General features: G+C 46.5%; 1 protein-coding gene and 1 non-coding gene across 2 annotated transcripts in view; one reads left to right on the top strand and one right to left on the bottom strand.

The window, feature by feature from the left end:
- Positions 1-19086: 19086 nt before the first annotated feature.
- LOC129022734 (U1 spliceosomal RNA) lies at positions 19087-19246 on the top strand. The gene has a single exon (XR_008496535.1). It is a non-coding gene; the product is annotated as a U1 spliceosomal RNA (small nuclear RNA).
- A 115-nt stretch (positions 19247-19361) lies between these two features.
- The window catches only part of EFCAB2 (EF-hand calcium binding domain 2), a 161391-nt gene continuing 157287 nt past the window's right edge, over positions 19362-23465 (bottom strand). Inside the window, exon 7 of the mRNA XM_054447073.2 lies at positions 19362-23442. Coding sequence (XP_054303048.1) covers positions 23204-23442 — 239 coding nt within the window. The 3' untranslated portion in view covers positions 19362-23203. The remainder of the gene's footprint in view (positions 23443-23465) is intronic.

Here is a 23465-nt window from a genome sequence, read left to right on the forward strand (position 1 = left end):
TTGTTCTCGGAGACCTGCCGGGCAAACCTTTTCTGGAATTGCCCTACCGACCCCGGGGCCGGCCGGGGGGCCACCCTCCCCGACCGCAGCCGCAGGACTAGGGCCCTTGGTCCCCCGCCCGCCCGAGCCCCAGTCGATGATGGACTAAGCCGCCCGGGGCTGGGACAGGTGAGCCTGGTGACCCAGCGGGCCGCTGCCGGGCAGGGGAAACTGAGGGCTTCGCCGCGCTGCACGCGGACGACTCTGGCCTGGAGAGGGGGTGTGGCGCGAGCTGGCCTTCGCCTCTCCTTGCGGGGGATCGGCCCCCTCGCCCCCCGCCGCCCGTTTCTTCCTGCGCCTGGGCCCCGTGGGGTCCCCGGAGCACCCCGTCATCGCCCCCTCTCCGATCGCCCCCCCAGTCCCCCGGCGCAGCGCCCAGGAGCGCAGGAAGCCGGCGTATGCCAGGCTCCACACGTGGCCGCTCTGGGGTGTCATTTTTCATTTCACGGGAGGACATTTCTTCTGGTGAGCCAGCAGGTCTGTTTTGTTGTGACCTTTAATTAACACCCCGCGAGACGCCTCTGGAAGGACCGGCCGGGCGCAGGGATCACGTGGGGTGTAATGGCATCTCCGCGCCCGCGGGGAGACCCGGCCCGGGGGTGGGCGAGGGCGCGAAGGACGTTCAGGGCTTTCTGGTCGCTGGCTTCCTTCTGAGCTGTGGACGACGCAGGAGGGGGCAGGAAGACAAAGGTTCGGGGTTCTGGAAGCCTGGGGCCACGCCCCCACTCTGCCTTCCTCGGGGACAATTTCTTCTGTGCCTCCCGTGCTCTGCCCCCCTCCTCCCCCGATCCAGCTCCTGCGTGGGAATATTTCACAGCCACCAAAGCGAGGTAAAAAGGTCAAAATGAAGATGTCAAGAACAGAGTGGACGTTTCCATTACGTTCCCACTTCCAATTTAAAAGCGATCCTATCAATAGCGGACCTTAGGGGGCAGGTACACCTCCAGGCAGCACGCGCCAGCTCCCACCCGCATCTGTATTCCCCGTAGGTGCCGCGAAACACATCATCGCCATTGGCCACGAGCCGCTTATCAGCCAAAAAAGCAGCGTGTGGTGAAACGAGCCGGCGAGGCCGCGGGTGGGGAAGGTGGGGTATCGAGGGGGAGTGTTGGGGAGCTGCGCGATCCACCTTGGAGACCCGGGAGCCCAGAGCTGCTCTGATTTGCATCTCTAAGTAGCTGGGGGGACCAAAGCGTGTTTGGTGGGCTCCGAGCGCCCTCTGTTGATTAAAGTTTATAACCGGAGGCTCTGCAAGAGTTTTTAAGAAGCTTTCAAAAATTGATGTTTATGTAAAATGTATATACATAAGATGAAATGCACACATTTTAATTGTTCAGTTCTATGAATTTTGACAAACGTGTACTCTGCGTAGGCCACCACCTCAATCAACATCTATAAATTCCCGTCCCTCTTGAAGGTTATCTACCTTTTCCCAGGCAATCCCCACCTCTCATAAGAAACTACTTTTCTGATTTCTATCAGCATGGATTAGTGTGGACTGATCTGAAAGGGTTTTTAATTCATAGAATCCGTACAGCATGTACTCTTTTGGGTTTGGCTTTTTTCACTTAACACAGGTTTTTGAGTTTCATGTTGTTGCTAGTATGGGTCTGTTTTCTATCTCTATTTCATTCTTCTGTCTCTCATGCCTTTTTTTGTTAATTGAATAACTTTTCAGTATTCCAGTTTCATTTCTCTGTTGACTTTTTAGCTCTGATGATTATAATATAGATTTTTTTTTTTTTAAGGCAGGGGCTCACTCTGTTGCCTGGGCTAGAGTGCAGTGGCGCTATTATGGTTCACAGCAGCCTCCATCTCCCAGGCTCAAATGATCCTCTCTCCTCAGCCTCCCTAGTAGCTGGGATTACAGGTGCACACCACCACACCTAGCTAATTTTTTTTTTTAAAGTAGAGACAAGGTTTCCTTGTGTTGCCCAGGCTGCTCTCAAACTCCTGAGCTCAAGCTGTCTTCCCGCCTCCACCTTCCAAAGTGCTGGGATTATGGCATGAAACCACCATACCCGGCCTATAATATGAATCTTTAACATTCCATAGGCTACTTAGAATTAACATTGTGCCACTTCACCTAAAATGTAGACTTGCGACCACTCCATCTTACCTTCCTCCTTTGTGCTACTAATTTGATATATTTTACATCTACATGAGTTATAAAATCCACAATACAATCTTATCAACTTTACTTTAAACAATCTGTTGTCTTTCAGTGAAAATTTTAAGTTTTTTATATTTACCCAGTTTTATCATGTCTGGGACTCTTTATTTTTTTTCCTTTAGAGCCAAGTTTCTAACTGGGTCATTTCTTTTAGTGTTTCTTATAGTGAGGGTCTCCTGGCAACAAATTCTCTCAGATTCTGCTTATCTGAAAATGTCTTTGTTTCACTTTTATGTTTGAAGAATAGTTTAACTAGATGTAGAATTCCTGATTGACAGTTATTTTTCTTTCAGCCCTTTGAGGATGTCATTCATTGCTTTTGGCCTTCCTTGTTTCTGATGAGAGGTCAGCAGTAATTCATATGGACATTCTCCTGTATGTAATGTGTCTTTTTTTCTCTGGGTTCTTTGAAGATTTTTTCTTTGCCTCTGGTTTTCAGTAATTTGACTATAATATTTCTATTTGTGTTACTTTTTGTATTTATCCTGGTTAGGGTTTGCTGAATTTCTAGGATCTATAAATTGATCTGTAAAGTTTTTACCAAATTTGGGGGATTTTCAGCCACTACTTAGTCAAATAATTTTTTCTGCCCTGTTCTCTCTTTTTCCCCTCCTTCTGGGACACCAATTACATGTTTGTTATTACAGTGCTTGATATTGTCTTATAGGTTATTGAAATTCTGTTCATTATTTACTTTTTTACCTCTTTACAGACTGAATCATTTCTATTGCTCATTTATTAAGTTCACCAACCTTTGCTTCACCTGCCTCCAATCTGCTGTTAAGCTGATGCAGCTGATCCAAAAATTGCGTATGTGTGTGCATGTGTGTATGTTTCCATTTCTCTGTTTTTTCCCCCTTTAAATCCTTGAACATAGTTACAGTAGCGTATTTAAGTTCTTGTCTGAATTCCAGCCTCTGACTCATTTGGGGGTCGCTTTTTATTAACTAATTTTTCTACTGACTCTGAATCACATTTTCCGGTTTCTTTTCATATTCAATAAATGTTAAGTGTCTATTGAGTATTGTAGATGCTACATCATAGAGATGCTAGATTCTATTCTCTTCCTTGAGGAGTATTGATTTTTGTTCTAGCAGGCAGTTAAGTTACTGATGGGTCACCTTGAACTTGAGGAGCCTTGGTTTTATGCTTTCTTTGAGTGGTTCTAACTAGCTTTTGCCCTTAGATCTAAGGAAAATCCCTTAGTCCTGGGATTGTTCTTTACCCCTGAGGCGCGGCCCTTCTGCAGCTTCAATGGAAAGCCTAACCGCTTTGCCAGTCCCCTCTAACTTGGAACTCAGACTCCAACTCTGCTTCGTGCACTTGACAGGACTTGCAGTCTCTGCTGAACTCCTTCACCATGCAGTTCCTGCCTTCTCTCGACTTCCTGCAGCTCTTCTGGATGTTCAGAGTTCAAATCTACCAGCCAGATTTGAGGGAAATTTTAGTGGATTTCAGGGCTGCCTCAGTGTGGCTCTCTCCTTCCCCGGATTCTCCTTCCCCCTCTCCAGCTACTCCGACAGCCCTGAACTTCACCGCGGAACGCCTCAAACCCTGCAACTGGCTTTCTTCTTGTGGTCTGGTCACAGTGCTCAGCAGACTGGAAGAAGGGCCCTAGAACCCTTCTTTTAAGGATTAGATCTTTGAACCCCTTCCAGTCTCTGCCTGCTTCTGGCCATTCTCCAGGGCCCTTAAATAGTTTTGTCATTGTTATTGTCAGTTTATAAGAGTTTTCTTTGGGAAATTTGATGTGGTACATAAGATACTCCCTAATTCTAGTTTGTTTTTTTTTGTTTTGTTTTGTTTTGTTTTGTTTTTTGAGACAGAGTCTCGCTCTGTTGACCAGGCTGGAGTGCAGTGGCGCTATCCTGGCGCACTGCAAGCTCCACCTGTCGGGTTCACGCCATTCTCCTGCCTCAGCCTCCTGAGTAGCTGGGACTACAGGTGCCCGCCACCACGCCCGGCTAATTTTTTGTATTTTTAATAGAGACAGGTTTTCACCCTGTTAGCCAGGATGGTCTCGATCTCCTGACCTCGTGATCCGCCCGCCTCGGCCTCCCAAAGTGCTGGGATTACAGGCGTGAGCCACCGCACCAGGCCCCGAATTCTAGTTTTAATGGTGGCTTTTTCAGATCTACCTTGGGCTTTTGGAATTCTTGTTTCAAGGGTTTTCTGTCTATGAATTAGCAGCCTGTAGCTATAATTTTATTCTCTATTAGACTGAGGAATTTCAATGTTGCAACTGAAACCTTTACTCATAGATAGATAAATATATAGATTATAAATATACATGTATTTCTTCTTCACATTTGAGGATGTTAACAGTATTACTTCAAGATTTAGGTGGGAAAAGACACTCATTTTAAGAATGAAAAAATTATATACTGGCTTATAAAAGCCAAGAGCTTTTTTTTTTTTTTTTTTTTTTTTCAGACGGAGCCTCACTCTGTTCCCCAGGCTGAAGTGCAGTGGTAAGATCTCAGCTTATTGCAACCTTCACCTCTCGGGTTCAAGTGATTCTCGTCCCTCAGCCTCCCAAGTAGCTGGGACTACAGGCATGCACCACTACGCCTGCCTAATTTTTGTATTTTTAGTAGAGACGGGGTTTCATCATGTTGGCCAGGCCAGTCTTGAACTCCTGACCTCAAGTGATCTGCCCACCTCAGCCTCCCAAAGTGCTGGGATTACAGGTGTGAGCCACCGCACCTGGCCACCAAGAGCTTCCATGAACATCAATTTATTGATTCCATTGATATCCCTGGGTGAAAAACATATTTTTCTGGTGTATCCATGAGTACAAAGTGCAAAGAAAGCTAAAGTCCATTACCTGGCTAAGAATGAAATTTTTATTCCATATTCCTTGTTGCTTAATTATTAAATGGACATAACTTCTTTGGGAATGCCTCACGGGACTTTTATATTTCAGAGAATGCAATTTAGCTTTCCCATTATTTATACCTCAGGGGTGAATAGATCATAAATTTTATAGCTAAAATATATTATATCATTGTGTTTTTGAAAGTCTGAAAGTATAAATCAGAAATAAAAAACCAGCCAGGTGCGGTGGCTCACAACTGTAATCCCAGCACTTTGGAAGGCTGAGGTGGGTGGACTGTTTGAGCCCAGGAGTTCAAGACCAGCCTAGGCAATATAATGAGACCTCATCTTTACAAAAAAAAAAAAAAAAAAAAAAAAAAAAAGGTGGGTGTGGTGGTGCATGCCTGTAGTCCCAGCTACTTGGGAGGCTGAGGGGAGGATCATTTGAACCCAGGAGGCGGAGGTTGCAGCAAGCCAACATTGCATCATTGAACTTCAGCCTGGGCGACAGAGCAAGACTGCTTAAAAAAAACAAAGGCTGGCAACTTCTAATTGCTAAGTTGACTGTACAATATAGCAGATTTCACTCCTCTTTAATATTTTGCTTTTGAAATAATTTCCATATCAGTTCAGGCACCAACATGCCGACAGAGCCAACGAAGTGCATGTGCTAGAGACGGCTGTGTTTCTCCTCGAAGGATAATTAAAGCAGCTTACGCTGGCCACGTGGTATCTTGATGAATATGCAGACAATATTTGCATATGATCTTCTGGTGTTCTGAGGACCGTATGATCATGCGGGGGCCACCAGAGAGTCGTCAGCAAGCTGATAACGTGAATCTGTGTGCTTGGTCATTATTGTGGTATAAGAGGAGGGTTGTTATCCTGCAAGCTGAGAAAGGGTTTCCACTCTTGAAATATCATTTCAATCATTAATCATTTTAGCCTTATAAATTCCTTCCATGCTAAATTCCAAGGCTTGATTTCAGTCTGAAATTAAAAGTTCAGATGATAAAGGTATATAGAGAGAAAAGATATGAACCAAATTTGTGTAGTCAGAGTGATACATTTTTTTTTGGTTGTTAATTTTATTTTGTTTTGGGGTTGGGGGAGAAAACTTTAAAAAGATTTTAAAAGACTTTAAAAAGATTAAAAAGAGTGAGGAGGATCAGACAATGTGTGCTCAGCCCACTGACCCTGGGTTGCAGATGCTCACAACCTTGGGCTGTGCTGCCCCTTCCACAGAAGTAACCTGCTTTGAAAAGGGATCACAGCATCCAGTGTAGCCCTGTTTATAATAGCAAAGGGGAGAAAAACAGCCTAAATGCACAAGAGTGGGGATGGGTTTAATAACTCACAGTCTGAGCCAGGCACAGTGGCACACACCTGTGGTCCCAGCTACTCAGGAGGCTGAGGCTGGAGGATGTTTTGAACCCAGGGGTTCGAGGCTGCAGTGAGCTATCATGGCACCACTGCACTCCAGTCCGGCCAACATAGTGAGACCCCATTTCTTAAAAAAAAAAATAAACAACTTACAGTCTAGTCAGACAGTGGAATACCCTGCAGCCCTTACAAATGCTCATAAAAGAATAATGGAATGCAAAGATATTGATTATATATTAGTGTTAAGTTAAAAAGTAAAGCATATGCAATATGATAATAATTCAGTAAAACCAAAAGAAAAGTATATATGTATCAAGAAAAAAGATTAGATTTTAACACCAAAATATTAAAAAGCATAACAATTCTTTGGGGGGAATTGCTAATTCTAATTCTGTTTTCTTTTTACTTTTGTTTAAGACAGGATCTCACTCTGTTGCCCAGGCTGGAGTGCAGTGGCACAAGCATAGCTCACTATAGCCTTGAACTCCTGGGCTCAAGTGATCCTCCTGCTTCAGCCTCCCAAGCAGCTGGCAACCTCTGATTGCTGGGCTTCAGGCAGGCACCACCATGCCTGGCTAATTATTTTATATTTTTTTATACAGACAGCATCTTGCTATGTTGCCCAGGATAGTCTCAAACACTTGGCCTCAAGTGATCCTCCTCCCACCTCAGCCTACCAAAGTGCTGGGATTACAGGCATCAGCCACCATGACCAGCCTCTAATTCTGTTTTCTAAGACAAATTTAATATTCTTATGAGAAAAAGATTACTTTAAAAGGAAATTAAAGCAAGTTTCAGTGTCAGAAAGGAATCACAAGAAGCTAGAGGGTAAACGATGTGTGTGCCCACAAAGCATCCAGACACACACACACACAATGTGAGCAACATGCACACATTGCACACACACACAGCTGCATGCCTAGCCAAAGCCAGGATACAACAAAGCAGGCTGGGCACGGTGGCTCACGCCTGTAATCCCAACACTTTGGGAGGCTGAGGCAGGAGGATCACTTGAGGTCAGGAGTTCAAGACCAGCCTGGCCAACATGGTGAAACTCTGTCTCTATTAAAAATGCAAACATTGGCCTGGCGCGGTGGCTCACGCCTGTAATCCCAGCACTTTGGGAGGCTGAGGCGGGTGGATCATGAGGCCGGGAGATCGAGACCGTCCTGGCTAACATGGTGAAACCCCATCTCTACTAAAAATACAAAAAAAAAAAAAATTAACCCAGCGTGGTGGCGGGCACCTGTAATCCCAGCTGCTCAGGAGGCTGAGGCAGGAGAATGGCGTGAACCTGGGAGGTGGAGCTTGCAGTGAGCCGAGATTGTGCCACTGCACTCCAGCCTGGGTGACAGAGCAAGACACTGTCTCAAAAAAAAAAAAAATTACAAAAATTTGCCAGGTGTGGTGGTGCGCACCTGTAGTCCCAGCTACTTGGGAGGATGAGGCAGGAGAATCACTTGAACCCCAGAGGTGGAGGTTACAGTGAGCTGAGATCGTGCCACTGCACTCCAGCCTGGGCAACAGAGTGAGAGGGAGCCAGGAGTTCAAGGCTACAGTGAGCTATGTTTGCACCACTATGCTCCCTGGGCAACAGAGAGAAACCTCATCTCTCTCTCCCTTTTTTTTTTTTTTTTTTAGGGCAAAGCCAAGGAGAGTGCCAGGGAAAAACATAAACCCTTCCTTGGTCCCCAAGCAAGAACCACACACAGCTTAGGATCTGAGGTGGAAGATATGGGTAGCAGGTGGGGCATAAAAAGCTAAAAAGCTGTGGAAATCCAGGACTTAGAATAAAACACAACTGGGCCTAATTGAGGGTGGAGGATGGGAGGAGGGAGAAAATCAGAAAAAATAAGTATTGGGTACTAGGCTTAGTACCTGGGTGACAAGATAATCGGTACAACAAACCTTCGTGACACAAGGTTACCTATATAACAAACCTGCACATGTACCCCGAACCAAAAATAAAAGTTAAAATAACGAATAAAAACTCCCACTACCTATATGATTGATGACTGTTCCAATGAATTCAAAAGAGAACCAGACTAGAATATCATTCTCTTGGTGGGTGGGGGGTGGGGGGGGGTTCCTGGAAACATTTTTATTTAACATTTTTAAAACAGCACTCAAATTACAGGCAGGAGAATTGCTTGAGCCCAGGAATTCGAGACCAGCCTGGACAACATAGTGAGAACCCTGTCTCCACAAAACTAAAAAATTAGCCAGGTGTGGTGGCATGCACCTGTAGTCCCAACTACTTGAGAGGTTGAGGTAGGAGGATCACTTGAGCCCAGGAGGTCGAGGCCCCAGTGAGCCATGCTGGGGCCACTGCACTCCAGCCTGGACGAGAGAGTGACACCCTCTCTCAAAAAAAAAAAAAAAAAAGTGATGGGACGGGAGGGCCTTACAATTCCATAATTAGAAAACAAACAACCTAATCAAAAAATGGGTGAGAGACAAGGACAGATATTTCATCAAAGAAGCTCTGTGTGTGGCTAATAAGCACACGAAATGAGGCTCCACATCATTCGTCATTAGAGAAATGAAAATTAAACATACAAAGGACACCACTTCATACCCGCTAGAACGACTATCATCAAAAAGACAGGCAATGACAACATTGTTGAGGATGTGGAGAAACGGGAACCCTCATGCGTTGCTGGTGGGAATGTAATATGGTGCGCTGTGTTGGAAAACAGTATGGCAGTTTCTCAAAAAGTTAAACATCAAATCACTGTACCGTCCATCAACTTCATTCCTTAGTATCTATCCCAAGAGAAATAAAAGCATATGTTCACATTCACACAAAAGTTCATAGTGGCATTATTTATAAATAGCCAAAAAGGGGTGAAATGTGCCTCAGCTGATGGATGGACAAAATGTGGTGTATCCAAAAATGGAGTATTACTGGGCAATAAAAAGGGATGAAATACTGATATACTGATAGGCATCACAACACAAATGAATCTCAAAAGCATCATGCTAACTGAAAGAAACCAGACATGACAGATCACGTAGTGTGTGATTTCATCTATATGAAATGCTCAGAAGGCAAATCTGTAGAGACAGAAAGTAGCTTAGTGGTTGCCTGAAACTGGGGATAGGAACAAGGATTAATTGTAAATGGGATCTTCATTGGGATGATGAAAATGTTCTGAAACTGATTTATGGTGATGGCTGCACCACTCAGTAAATTTACCAAAAAATATTGAACTGTACACTTGAATAGGGTGGGTTTTATCATATATAAAATATGTCAATAATGCTGTTTTTAGAAAGTGATGGGAGAGGTAAAGGAGGGGATGGAAATTGGGGATCAATTTCAGAGCTGTTGGCACTCAATCAGCTAGGCTTGGAGACTAAACTGATGTGCAGAGAAGGCAAGGATGATCTTCAGGCATATGAGCTGGGAAAGAGAGATGAAATACCATTTCCAACAAGAAAAGTGGGAGGAAGATGATACATTTGATTTAGAAAAGATATGGCCACAATACACATATACACCATGGAATACTATGCAGCCATGAAAAAGAATGAGCTCATGTCTTTTGCAGGGACATGAATGAAGCTGGAAGCCATCATTCTCAGCAAACTAACACAGGAACAGAAAACCAAACACCGAATGTCCTCACTCATAAGTGGGAGTTGAACAACGAGAACACACGGACCCAGGGAGGGGAACATCACACACTGGGGCCTGTCGGGGGCGGGGGCAAGGTAAGGGAGAGCATTAGGTCAAATACTGAATGCACGTGGGGCTTAAAACCCAGATGACAGGTTGATAGGTGCAGCAAACCACCATGGCACATGTATACCTATGTAACAAACCCGCATGCTCTGCACATATATCCCAGAACTTACATTAAAAAAGAGAAAAGATATGGCCACAATAATTCAATTGTCTTTTCCCTCTGAAACAAAAGTCCCAGAGAGAGAGTTAGCCTGTGTGCCCACCTCAGGAATCCCAGCATGTCCAGCTGGAGTCCCCATGGGGTCTAGCTTCATGTCATCTTGGGAGAGGGGACCCCAGCACTGGGAAGATCATCAAAAGACACTGGCTGATTGCTGTTGAGAATAGAAGAGCCATTAAAGAAAATGAACTGAGAATGTGTGCTTAATTAAAAAAAAAAAAAAAAAAGTCGTGATACTAAGAACTCTGTAAAGAACTGCCAGAACAAAGTTGCCGTGGCTAGGAGTAAAGCATGGGCTGTCTCCACCTAAGCCATACGAGCCGCAGCAGGTGCAGCAGGTGCAGCAGGTGCAGCAGATGCAGCAGGTGCAGCAGGTGCAGCAGGTGCAGCTGTGGGAGTGATGGCCACCAGAGTCAGCCATAAGGGTGGTGGGCAGAGAAGCACACACAGCCCAGAGAAGGGCTTCAAAGACCATGGTGGAGACTACGGAAGCAACCTGAGGACCTGCTCAGGGAAGAGAGGAACTTGCTGGGGTGTGGGATTCCAGTATTCCTCCAATGAGGGCTTAGAATCAAGTCCCATTTTTCTAAGCAGGGCTGTTGTTGCCCCCTGGCTTGACTGTCATCTCACAGCTGTGTGCTGCCTGGGGCTGGGCACCAGCAGGGAATTGCTAAAGCCTCCACCATCACTGCTGCAAATGCTCCCTTTGCCACCTCCCCCTTCACCTCATCAGCTGTACAGAATCCACCATCACGTCTCCATCCTCTCAATTCTACAGGTTCACTAGAAAATCAACAGTTCTGATCTACTCACGTGGGGCCCATTCAACTCATGAGTTGGAAATGCAGTGTATCTGGATGGATAGACAGACAGGTGGACAGACGGGTGGGTGGACAGATGGATGGACAGGTGGATGAGTGAACAGACAGGTGGACAGAGTGGGTGGACAGATGGACGGATGGGTGGACGGGTGGACGGACAGACAGGTGGGCAGATGGGGGGGTGGACAGATGGACGGACAGGTGGATGGACAGATGGGTGGGTGGACAGATGGACGGATGGGTGGACAGACAGGTGGACAAAGTGGGTGGACAGATGGACAGACGGGTAGATGGGTGGACGGACAGACAGGTGGACAGAGTGGGTGGACAGATGGACAGACGGGTGGACAGGTGGACAGAGAGACAGGTGGGCGGACAGACAGGTGGGCAGATGGGTGGGTGGACAGATGGACGGACGGGCGGACAGACAGACGGGTGGGTGGACAGATGGACGGGTGGACAGGTGGACGGACAGACGGGTGGACAGATGGACAGATGGGTGGGTGGACAGACGGGTGGGTGGACAGATGGACAGACGGGTGGGTGGACAGACAGGTGAGTGGACAGATGGACAGACAGGTGGACGGGTGGATGGATAGATGGAAGACATGACCTTGGGTGAAGAAAGAGAGGCATCAGGTGAGAGTAACTGGTCAGTAGATGCTGCTGGGTGGGGACTGTAGCAGCTCACAGTTTCCTACGAAAAGGCTGAGTTGGAGATCAAGCTGTGATCCTTCCTGCTACTTTTCTAATATTAAAAAAAACACAAGATTTAAGTGTAAAGCTTCATTTAAAAACAACAGCATAGGTAAGTGTCGGGGAATTCAAGAGTTATGGTTTCCACAGTAACATTCACGTGGCCACCCAACTACTAGCAAATAAATGAAATTAAGCATTTCTATTGCCCTTGACATTCAGCCGTATGCTAAGCAGTCACTTTATTGGTTTATAATTCCTCACAGCCACCCGTGAGGGAGGCAGCCTCCTCGCTCCCACAGGAAGGATGAGGACACCAAGTCCCAGGAGAAGAATGATGTGCCCAGAGAAGCCCGTCATGGGACTAGCCGTGACTAGCCGTGACTAGCCATGACTAGCTGTGACGAGCCGTGACAAACCGTGACTAGCCATAACGAGCCGTGACTAGCCATGACTAGCCGTGACTAGCCATAACGAGCTGTGACGAGCCGTGGCTAGCCATGACTAGCCGTGACTAGCTGTGACTAGCTGTGACTAGCCGTGACCAGCTGTGACTAGCCGTGACTAGCCGTGACCAGCTGTAAGTAGCCGTGACTAGCCGTGACTAGCCGTAACTAGCCATAACTAGCCGTGACTAGCCATAACTAGCCATGACTAGCCATAGCTAATCTGACTCTGTGCGTAACAGCAGGCTGCAGAGTGCAATGCCACTCGAAAGGTTGCAGAGAGAGCTGAAGACCAATCGTTATTAAATGCCTGCTGTGCACTAGGTCCTGCTAGTGAGTTCTTTTCAAGCTCCTCCCAGTGAAGACTGCGTCTCAGGCAACTAAAGAAGTGGTAATAAAAACCAGGGGCCTCAATGCTCTGAGTGGGCAAGAACAGGTGAAGAACAGGTGAGAGGAAACACCCCACAGCCCCAGTTCAGCTGTGCTCTCTTATGACCAGCTTCACCGCTGCACACAACCGTGACCATGTCCTAAGAGAAAGAAGAAAAAAAACCCAGTAATGGTTCATGAGAATGAGGAGCGAGGAAGATCCAGGTCCTAGAGAGAGGAGGCTGTCTTGTGTACTTGATCACCTTTGGACCGTTTCACTCATTCGACAGATGAAAAGGCCCCAAAAGAGGTGAGAGATGTTTACTTAGATAAAACTTTCACTCTAGCAAATCTTAGCAAATCTCAGCTCCCAGAAGAACACAGGTGCATGGATTGAAAACACAACCAAAGGCTCCAGGCCACAAATTGTGACATGTGGCCCACAGTCCCCAGGAAGGGAGGCCTGACACCAGCACTGGCTCTGGCCTTAGCTCTCATCTTAATGTTCTTTAGGGGGGAATAAAAAGCAACAGATAAAATGCAGGGATGAGCTAAATCGAGAGGTGTTGCCAACACGCCTGCAGAGGGGAAAATAAAGTGTGAAAATACAGCGTCTCAAAAGTATGAGAAAATCAAAGGCACAAAGGCAAGTCAAAACATCAAACTTCCTACTCAAGGAGACAATGACCCCAACTCTGCATGTAGACATTTAAAAAGCAGTTCTTGGCTGGATGCAGTAGCTCACACCTGTAATCCCAACACTTTGGGAAGCTGAAGCAGGAGGATTGCTTGCGGCCAGGAATTTGAGACCAGCCTGGGCAGCATAGTAATACCACATTGCTATTTTTTATTTTTATTTTTTTTTGAGACAGTCTTGCTCTGTCGCCCAGGCTGGATTGCAGTGGAGCAATCTCAGCTCACTGCAAACTCCGCCTCCCGGGTTCAAGCGATTCTCTTGCCTCAGCCTCCCGAGTAGCCAGGACTACAGGCACCCACCACCACGCCCAGCTAATTTTTGTATTTTTAGTAGAGACGGGGTTTCACCGTGTTAGCCAGGATGGTCTCGATCTCCTGACCTCATGATCCACCCGCCTCGGCCTCCCCAAGTGCTGGGATTACAGGCGTGAGCCACCGCGCCCGGCCAATTTTTTTTTTTTTTAATTAGCCAGTTGTGGTGTACATCTGTCATCCCAGCTACTCAGGAGGCTAAGGTGGGATGATCTCTTGAGCCCAGGAATTCGAGGCTGCAGTGAGCTATGATCATGCCGCGGCACTTCATCCTCATCGACATAGTGAGACTGTCTCTTCAAAAAAAAAAAAAAAACAGCCATACAAAAGCATGAGATCATGTCCTTTGCAGTGACATGGATGGAGCTGGAGGCCATTATCCTAGGGAACTAACTCAGAGACAGCAAATCAAAAGTGCATGTTCTCACTTGTAAGCGGAGGCGAAACAGGGAGTCCACTCGGACACAAAGATGCAAACAGTGGACACGGGGCCTCCAAAGGGGGTGGGCAGGGATTTGCAGGGAGCAAGGGTTGAAAATTTACCCATCAGGTATGATGTTCACTCTCTGGGTAATGGGCACACTAGAAGCCCAGTATACAATATACCCACATAACAAGCATGCCCACGTACCCCCTCAATTTGAAATAAAATAAAATTTTAATAAATAAATAAAGCAGTTCTCCCTAAAGACGGACAAGAGATAATGGAATTAATGTAAACTTTAATTTACATTAATTAAATGTAGTTAATGTAAACTTTAATTTACATTAGTTATGTAAATGAATAATTTACATTAATGAAATTAATTATGTAATGAATTACATAATTAATGTTCAGAAATAATGTAAACTTTTGCTACATTAAGGGAGGCCTACTTCCTACAGGAAGCATCTCTCAATTAGTCCCACTGATCCATGACACTCTTCACAGTCCCTCTGGGACTGCAATCTGAGCTTCCCTAATCACTAACAATATAGCTATGCACGAGCTATCCATTTGTGTTTTTATTTGCCCTCTTTTCTCTATTAAATTGATTACTCCTGAAGAGTTCTAAACCCACTGTGCAAAGCTAAGGTGCAAAATGATTGCTAATTACAGAGCTCTGACTCAAGATTTGAGACATCCGTTTAAGGGTTCAAAAATCTATGCATTATAACCATTCGACTCTAAGCTCCTTGAGGCCAGTAGCCAGGTCCTTAATCTTTGTGTCCCTAACACTCAGCACAGCACTGGGTGTGGCTCTGGTTACAGGTATATGGAGGAACTCAGTATGTATCATGAATCTAGTGCGTTGCTTTCATGTGAAATAGCTCAGTTGAAACTTTTTTTTTTTTTTGAGACAGTCTCGCTGTGTTGCCCAGGTTGGAGTGCAGTGGTGCAATCTCAGCTCACTGTAACCTCTGCCACCCAGATTCAAGCAATTCTCCTGCCTCAGCCTCCCAAGTAGAGGGAGGCTTTTGGTAATTTAAGGTAGACATTCCCTCCACATGTGGACTCTGAAATCTGACAGACCTCAATCCTTGAAATTCATTTGCATCATTGATCTCTTTCTTGGAGAGTCTCTTTCCACAAAAAGGATAACTGGGGGCAAAGCAAGAAGAGAACACAGGGTGGCATTTTCTGCCTCTGTTGGGTCGTCGGCTGGTTCTCCACTCTGGTGTGCCACCTCTGTACTGGGGAGTAGAAAGCCTGGGGACTATATTTCCCAGTATACCAACTAGGAGCATTCCAACTTAGATTGGGCCACCGAGAGGCACTCGAGTAATTTGGAAGATAGAAGAGAGGCAAGCTGGCTTGCTGCTCCCCCTTCAACAGGTGGCAAACACGGCAAGCACGAGTTTGCCTTGGCATTGGAGCAGTTCCCCAGTGAATCCCACCTTGGTACTGCAGGCAAATGTGACCCTGGCAATGGTTTCTGCAGGTTCTGAAACTTGTTGTTTTTCCTGTAACTGGTGGTGGGCCTGAGAGCAATGAATGGCTTTCCTGAACTTTTGCACCTCTAGCCTTCCAGTGATTTTGCAAACCCTAATTCCTAGATCCTAAATCTCTTCTTGCTTGGAAAAAGAAGAACACTAGAGAAGTCACATTACATGACTTCAAATTATACTACAGAGCTAAAGTAACCAAAACAGCATGGTACTGGCATTAAAAAGGACACATAGACCAACGGAACAGAATAGAGAATCCAGAAGCAAATCCACACACCTAAAGCGAACTCATTTTTGACAAAGGTACCATACACTGGGGAACATACACTGGGGAAAAGACAGTCTCAATAGACGGTGCTGGGAAAACTGGATATCCATACACAGAAGAATGAAACTAGACCCCTATCTCTCACCAGACGCAAAATTCAAATCAACATGGATTAAAGACTTAAATCTAAGACCTCAAACTGTTACAAGAAAGGAGTCTTGATCCAGACCCCAAGAGAGGGTTCTTGGATTTCGTGCAAGAAAGAATTCAGGGAGAGTCCAGAGAGTAAAGTGGAGGCAAGTTTATGAAGAAAGTGAAGAAATAAAAGAAAGGCTACTCCACACACAGAGCCCTTGGGGCTGTGGGTCGCCCATTTTTATGGTTATTTCTTGACCATATGCTAAACAAGGGGTGGATTATTCATGCCTCCCCTTTTTAGACTATATAGGGGAACTTCCCGACGTTGCCATGGCATTTGCAAACTGTTGTGGTGTTGGTGGGAGTGTAGCAGTGAGGACGAGCAGAGGTCACTCTCGTCGCCATCTTGGGTTTGGTGGGATTTGTCCGGCTTCTTTACTGCAACCTGTTTTATCAGCAAGGTCTTTATGACCTGTGTCTTGTGCTGACCTCCTATCTCATCCTGTTACTTAGAATGGCTTAACCGTCTGGGAATGCAGCCCAGTAGGTTTCAGCCTCATTTTACCAAGATCCTATTTAAGATGGAGTTGCTCTGATTCAAACACCTCTGACAAAACTGTGAAACTCCTACAAGAAAACATTGGGGAAAATCTCCAGGACATTGGTCTGGGCAAAAATTTCTTGAGCAATACTTTGCAAGCACAGGCAACCAAAACAAAAATGGACAAATGAGAACACATCAAGTAAAAAAGCTTCTGCATAGCAAAGGATACAATCAACAAAAAGATGAGACAACCCACAGAATGAGAGAAAATATTTACAAACTACCCATCTGACACGGGATTAGTAACCAGAATATATAAGGAGCTCAAACAACTCTATAGGAAAAAGTCTAATAATCTGATCAAAAAATGGGCAAAAGATTTGAATAGCCATTTCTCAAAAGAAGACATACAAATGGCAAACAGGCACATGAAAAGGTGCTCAACACCATGATCATCAGATAAATGCAAATCAAAACTGCAATGAGGGCCGGGCGTGGTGGCTCATGCCTGTAATCCCTGCACTTTGGGAGGCCGAGGCAGGTGGATTGCCTGAGCTCAGGAGTTCGAGACCAGCCTGGGTAACACGGTGAAACCCCATCTCTACTAAAATACAAAAAAATAACTGGGTGTGGCAGCATGCACCTGTAATCCCAGCCACTCAGGAGGCTGAGACAGGAGAGTCACTTGAACCCAGGGGTGGAGGTTGCAATGAGCCGAGATTGCACCACTGCACTCCAGCCTGGGCAACAGAGCAAGACACCGTCTCCAAAAAATAAAAATAAAAATAAAACTACAATGAGATATCATGTCAGCCCAGTTAAAATGGCTTACATCCAAAAGACAGGCAATAAGAAATGCTGGTGAGGATGTGGAGAAAAGGGAACCCTTGTACACCGTGGGTGGGAATGTAAATTAGCACAACCACTGTAGAGAACAGTTTGGAGCTTCCTCAAAAAACTAACAATTGAGCTACCGTATGATCCAGCAATCCCACGGCTGGGTAGATATCCAAAAGAAAGGAACTCATATATTGAAGAGACGTCTGCACTGCTGTTTGTTGCAGCACTATTTACAAGAGCCAAGATTTGGAAGCAACCTAAGTGTTCATGAACAGATGAATGGATAAATCAAATGTGGTAGATATGCAAAATGGAGTACTATTCAGCCATAAAAAAGAATGAGATCCAGTCATTTGCAACAACATGAATGGAACTGGAGATCATTATATTTAGTGAAATAAGCCAGGCACAGAAAGACAAACATCACATATTCTCAAAATTAAAATAATAGGACTCATGGACATAGAGAGTTAGGAGGATGGTGACCAGAGGCTGGGAAGTGGAGTAGGGGGGTGGGGATGGTAATGGGTAAAAAAAATAAAAAAAAAAAATAGAATGAAGAAGTCCTACTATTTGATAGCACAACAGGGTGACTATAGTCAATAATAACTGTACGTTTTAAAATAACTTAAAGAGTGTAATTGGGTTGTTTGTAACTCAAAGGACAAATGTCTGAGGGGATGGACACCCCATTCTCCATGATGTGCTCCTTTCACATGGTGTGCCCGAACCAAACATCTCATGGACCCCACAAATACACACACATACGATGTACTCAGAAAAATTCACAAGAAAAAAGAGAAAAATCTCTTCTTGCTTGAATACCTAGAGCGGCCTCTGTCTTTCTGATCGATTTATTGCCTGAAGGAATGGAAGTCTCAATATACTCATTCAACAACTATATTGAGTGCCTAAAAGCAAGGCCCTGCTCTGGGTGTTAGGAATACAGCAGCCAACCAAACGGAAAGAGACCTGCCCTCCTGGAACTGACATTCTAGCGGAAATAAATAGGAATTGATAAGGGCAGGGCAGGTAGGACAGAGAGGTTGGGGTGGGGCAAGGGGCATCCTTATCTCCTAGGGTATTTGGGGAAGGTTCATTGCTAACAGGAAATCTGGGCTGGGACCTGCGGGAAGTGAGAGGCCTGGGCAGGAGGCTGTGTGGAAGGGCATTTAGAGCAGAGGGGATGCCGGGAACAAAGGCCCCGAGGCAGGAGCGTGCTCGGAGTGGTCTACATGAGGAACAGCAAAGTCAAGGGGCCGCTGAGGCTGCAAAGTCAGAGGGTCAGAGGAGAGCAGTAAGAGGTGATGGCAGAGGGATACTGACAGCCAGCCTGGACAGCCCCATGGGGGCCGTGGTAAGCGCTGTGGCTTTTACTCCAAGAAAGAGGCCAAATGGAGGCTTCTGAGCAGAACAGCGACACATCTGATTTATGTTTTATTCAGATCACTGTGACTACACGTTGGGAACATAGTTACAGAGGCAAAGACCAGGAAGGACGTCATTGCAATCATCTAGATGACAGATAAAGGCAGCCTGGACCAGGCCAGTAGCCATGGAGGAGGACCGCTGGAAATAGATGATACAGATCCAGATGCAGATATAGATATCGATGAGAGATATCGATGATATAGACAGATATAGATGATAGAGATAAATCTATATGTGGGTGTATTTTTTAAATTGTGATAAAGTCCATATAACATACTTCCCTGGCAGTGAAGTTGCAATGATCATGAAGATGGTTTTCCCAGAGTGAGGCTCACCCACTGCACTCCAGGTATGCTGACCCCTGCGATGTCTCCAAATGCAGGAAACTCAACTGCATAATTTGTGGTAGTGGGGGACGTCGTTCATGCTCCGCTGTGTCACTCTTGTCCAGTGAGAGGTCACAACTTGAAGTCGGTGGTCTTTATTGTATAATTTATTTATTATAAAAATGCATACAACATAAAATTTAGCACCTTCAGCGTTTTGGAGTGTACACTGAGTGGTATTACATACGTTCTCATTGTCATGCACCCATCACCCCCATCCATCTCCAGAGCTCATTTCATCTTGCAGAACTGAAACTTTGTACCCATTAAGCAGTAACCCCCCATTTTCCCCTCCCCAGACCCCCTGGCATCTGCATTCCACTCTCTGTCTCTAGGAATCTGACTCCCCGAGGTATTTGAGATAAGTGGAATCACACAGTGTTGGTCCTTTGGGAACTGCCTTATTCCCTTAGCATAATGTCCTCAAGGTTCACCCATGCTGACTGGCCATATTGTGAAGGTAGGATTTGGCGGATTGGATGAGGAGGGAGAGGGAGAAAGAAGGGAGGCAAGGATGATTCTGAGACTTGGGGCCTGAGCAGGGGAATGGAATGCTTGGTAGAAGTTGAGCTGACACACGAGTCCACGGGATGTCCAGCTTCCCGTCTCTTCTGTCTCTGCCACACCCCACACACTGGCCCAGCTCTCGGTGGGCAGAGAATTCTTCAGGCCTTACTTCAGCTCACATGTCAACAAGAGATGCTGAAACATTTTCATCTTTCCATCATCCAAACGAAGGAAATGAGGGGCCATGGATATTCATCCTCCCCTCTGCCAGTGTAGGGAAAACAGAGAACAGACGAGGGAGGAGTATCAGAGAACAGATGAGTGTCTCAAGCACGGATCTGCGCACCCTCTGGATCAGCAGTGCACTGGGAACTCCTGTGAGATGAGAGGCTGAGACAATCGCACACACATTATCTTAACCCAAACAAGGAGTGAACATCCAGCCAGAAAAGCTTCTCCCTGTGCCCGGCCCCACCAGCGCCAGACAGCTCATTCCCTGCTTCACAAGCAGGCGCTCAGAGCCCATGGCTTGCTTCTTTCCTCTTCCCACAGCCACCCCGCTTGGTCAGCCCTCAGTTCCACATAACTGGGGAGATGGCAGTAGTGCCCCATGAAATTTGTCCCATCCCCATTAAGTGGTCTTTTGTTTGTTTGTTTTTGAGATGGAATCTCACTCTGTCACCAAGGCTGGAGAATGCAGTGGTGAGATCCCAGCACACTGCAGCCTCCACCTCCCAGGTTCAAGCGATTCTCCTGCCTCAGCCTCCCAAGTAGCTGGGATTACAGGTGTGCACCACCGCACCCGGCTAATTTTTGTATTTTTAGTAGAGACAGGAATTCACCATGTTGGTCAGGCTGGTCTTGAACTCCTGACCTCAGGTGACCTGCCTGCCTTGGCTTCCCAAAGTGCTGGGATTCCAGGCATGAGCCACCATGCCTGGCCTCCTGTTAAGTCTTAAAAGGAACTGCAGATGAATCTTTCCTGGAGTGCAGCTTGGAGGTGACATTCCCTGCTCAGAGCGTTAGAAGTTCTCATTGTCTAGAGCATCAGTTCCAGGGTAGGAGAGATGTCCCAGGGCACATCAGGCGTTTTGGAGGAGCTCTCTCTGACTATCTCCAGCCCCTGGAGCTTCTCTGTGAGCTGGGCCTTCTCTCCCATGGGTCTGTGGCATCAACTCTGCATGGCCTTCAAGGCCCTCCTGGAGCCAGCCCCGGAATAACCCCACTATGTTTAATCTCCGCTACTCTTGTCCACAGACTCTAAGGTCCAACCAAACTGAATGACTAATTACTGCCTGACGAGCTCGCCCCCTCCCACCTCTGTTTTGCCTTTGCCCAGAATGGCCTTCCTCCTCTCACCACATATTCATTCAGATCCTTCCTCCTACCATGCCAGGTCCAGTGCCACCTCCTCCAGGAAGCCCTCTCTGATATCTCCAACTGGGTGCACTATCTTCTTCCCCAAACCCCCACAGCTGTCTCGTGTGGGCTCCTTTCTTGTGGCTGTGATTTCCTATAAAATCCTTCTCTCCTATCAGACCATGAACTCTCCAAGGACGCCATTCGCCCACATTCCTACTGGTTCCCCTCACGGGGCCTGACACGTGTCTTTTAGGCTTCAGAGTTGGTTAAATCAACAAAGCAATGAGGCAATTATTTATTTTAGTCAGATACTCAACTTAAAAATCATTCAGTGTGGGCACTTCTGAGACTGTCAGGATCATGTTCGTTTCCTCGCTGTTTGCCGGCTATTGGCATTTGTGTCATCACACACAGTCCGATGAGGTGACAACAGAAAAGTATATCTCACTTCTATCGTAGGTTTCCATTCACTTTCGGGTTCTCGATCGCCCTCTATTTCCTCAGTGATACTCCAGACTTTTCAGATGTTCTCATTGACCCATTCATCTTTCTTTTTTTTGCAAAACCAAAAAGCAAGAAAAGAACTTTGTATTTTGTCCAATAGTCCTAAGAAATTTTCCCTGTAGAGAATGTCATCTAAGTCAAAACAAGGGTTGAATAGGGGCACCCAAATCAGTTATCACTTAGGGCTGTTATAAGAAATGCCAACTGGGTGGCTTAAACAGCAAACAGTCGTCTCTCACCGTCTGGAGGCTACAAATCCAAGATCAAGGTGCTAGCATGGTCAGTTCTGGCGAGGACCTGCTTCTGGGCTCAAGAGCACTACCTTCCCCCAGTATCCTCACGTGGTGGGTCTCCAGCCTCTTCTCATAAAGGCAATGATCCCATTCATGAGGGCTCCACTCTCACAGCGTAATCACCTCCTAAAGGCCCCGCCTCCAAATACTGTCACACAGGGATTAGGATTTCAGCATAGGAATTCTGGGGGGACACATTCAGTCCATGGCCCCCAGTACCTGTGAATGTGATCTTATTTGGAAATAGGGTTTTCTAGATGAAATTAAGGATCTTGAGATAAGATCATCCTGGACTTAGGGTGGACCCTAGATCCAGTGACTAGTGTCCTTATAAGAGAAAGAAGAGGGAGATTGGAGACACACAGACACCGCGGAGAAACGCAGGAGAAAAGGTCCTGTGAAGGCAGAGAGGCAGGGACGGGAGTGACGCAGCTGCAAGACGAAGAATGCCTGGGCCCGGCAGTAGCTGGAGAGGCAAGGACGAGGGGGATCCTCCCCTAGGACCTAGGGGAGAGCATGGCCCTGCTGCCACCTGGATTTTGGATTTCTGTTTCGAGGCATCACGTTTGTGGCAACTCACCCTGACAGCCTTAGGAAACTGATGTGTTAACCCATTGCATCAGTGCACAAAATAACACCCCGACTCGTTTCCTGGGCCAGCCTCCTACCTATTAGACCCTACCTCTCATTCCCGGTTTTTTTGTTTTTTTGTTTTTTTGAGGCAGGGTTTCACCCCGTTGCTCAGCCTAGAGGTGCATGGCGTGATCACGGCTCACTACAGCCTTGACCTCCTGGGCTTAAGTGACCCTCCCCCCTCAGCCTCCCAAGTAGCTTGAACTACAGGTGCATGCCACCCTGCCCAGCTAATTTTTGTATATATATATATTTTTTGTAAAGACGGGGTTTCACCATGTTGCCCATGCTGGTCTCAATCTTCTGGGCTCAAGCAATCCTCCTGCATCAGCCTTCTGAAGTGCCAGGATTACAGGTGTGAGCCCCCGCGCCTGGCCTCTCCCTCCGTTTTATCATCCCTCTCCCCTCGTCTTCCTTGGCTTTCCTCCTCACACCTCCTGCGTTTGGCCCCCTTCCATTTTCTTTCTGCTTCTCTTTCCCAACTTCCCCCTCATCATGCCACAGGGACTCCTGGGCTCTGTGCCACCCCCCTGGAAGTTCCCCATAATGAAGCAGGATTTATGCCTCACACTTCACCGTGGGAGAGCAGAAACCTCTCATTTGAAGCAAAAGGCACTGAAAATAAGCAAATAGTTATGCATTTGTCACTACCGAGTCCTAGCTGGCTTCCACCCTACCCCCGGCCCCCACCATCTTCTTGCTCGTTCAGGTCATCGTGTCCTCTGATACCCAGTAATTTCCATCATTTTCTACATGCATTTCTGTTGGTCTTCTGAGAGTTGCGATTTTCCAAAGCAGAAGGGGCACATCGTCTTTCCGGAGCCTGGAAGGTGCAGGCACTGATGCGTTGGGGGAGACCACAGTGGGACAAGGACGGGGTGGGAGTGTGTCACCCCCCTTTCTACCGACCCTCAGCAGCGGGGAGTGAGCAGAGGAGACAGAACCTGGAGGAAGAGAGATTTCCAAT

This window comes from Pongo pygmaeus, chromosome 1 (assembly GCF_028885625.2).
Source record: "Pongo pygmaeus isolate AG05252 chromosome 1, NHGRI_mPonPyg2-v2.0_pri, whole genome shotgun sequence".
In the NCBI taxonomy this organism is placed as follows: domain Eukaryota; kingdom Metazoa; phylum Chordata; class Mammalia; order Primates; family Hominidae; genus Pongo; species Pongo pygmaeus.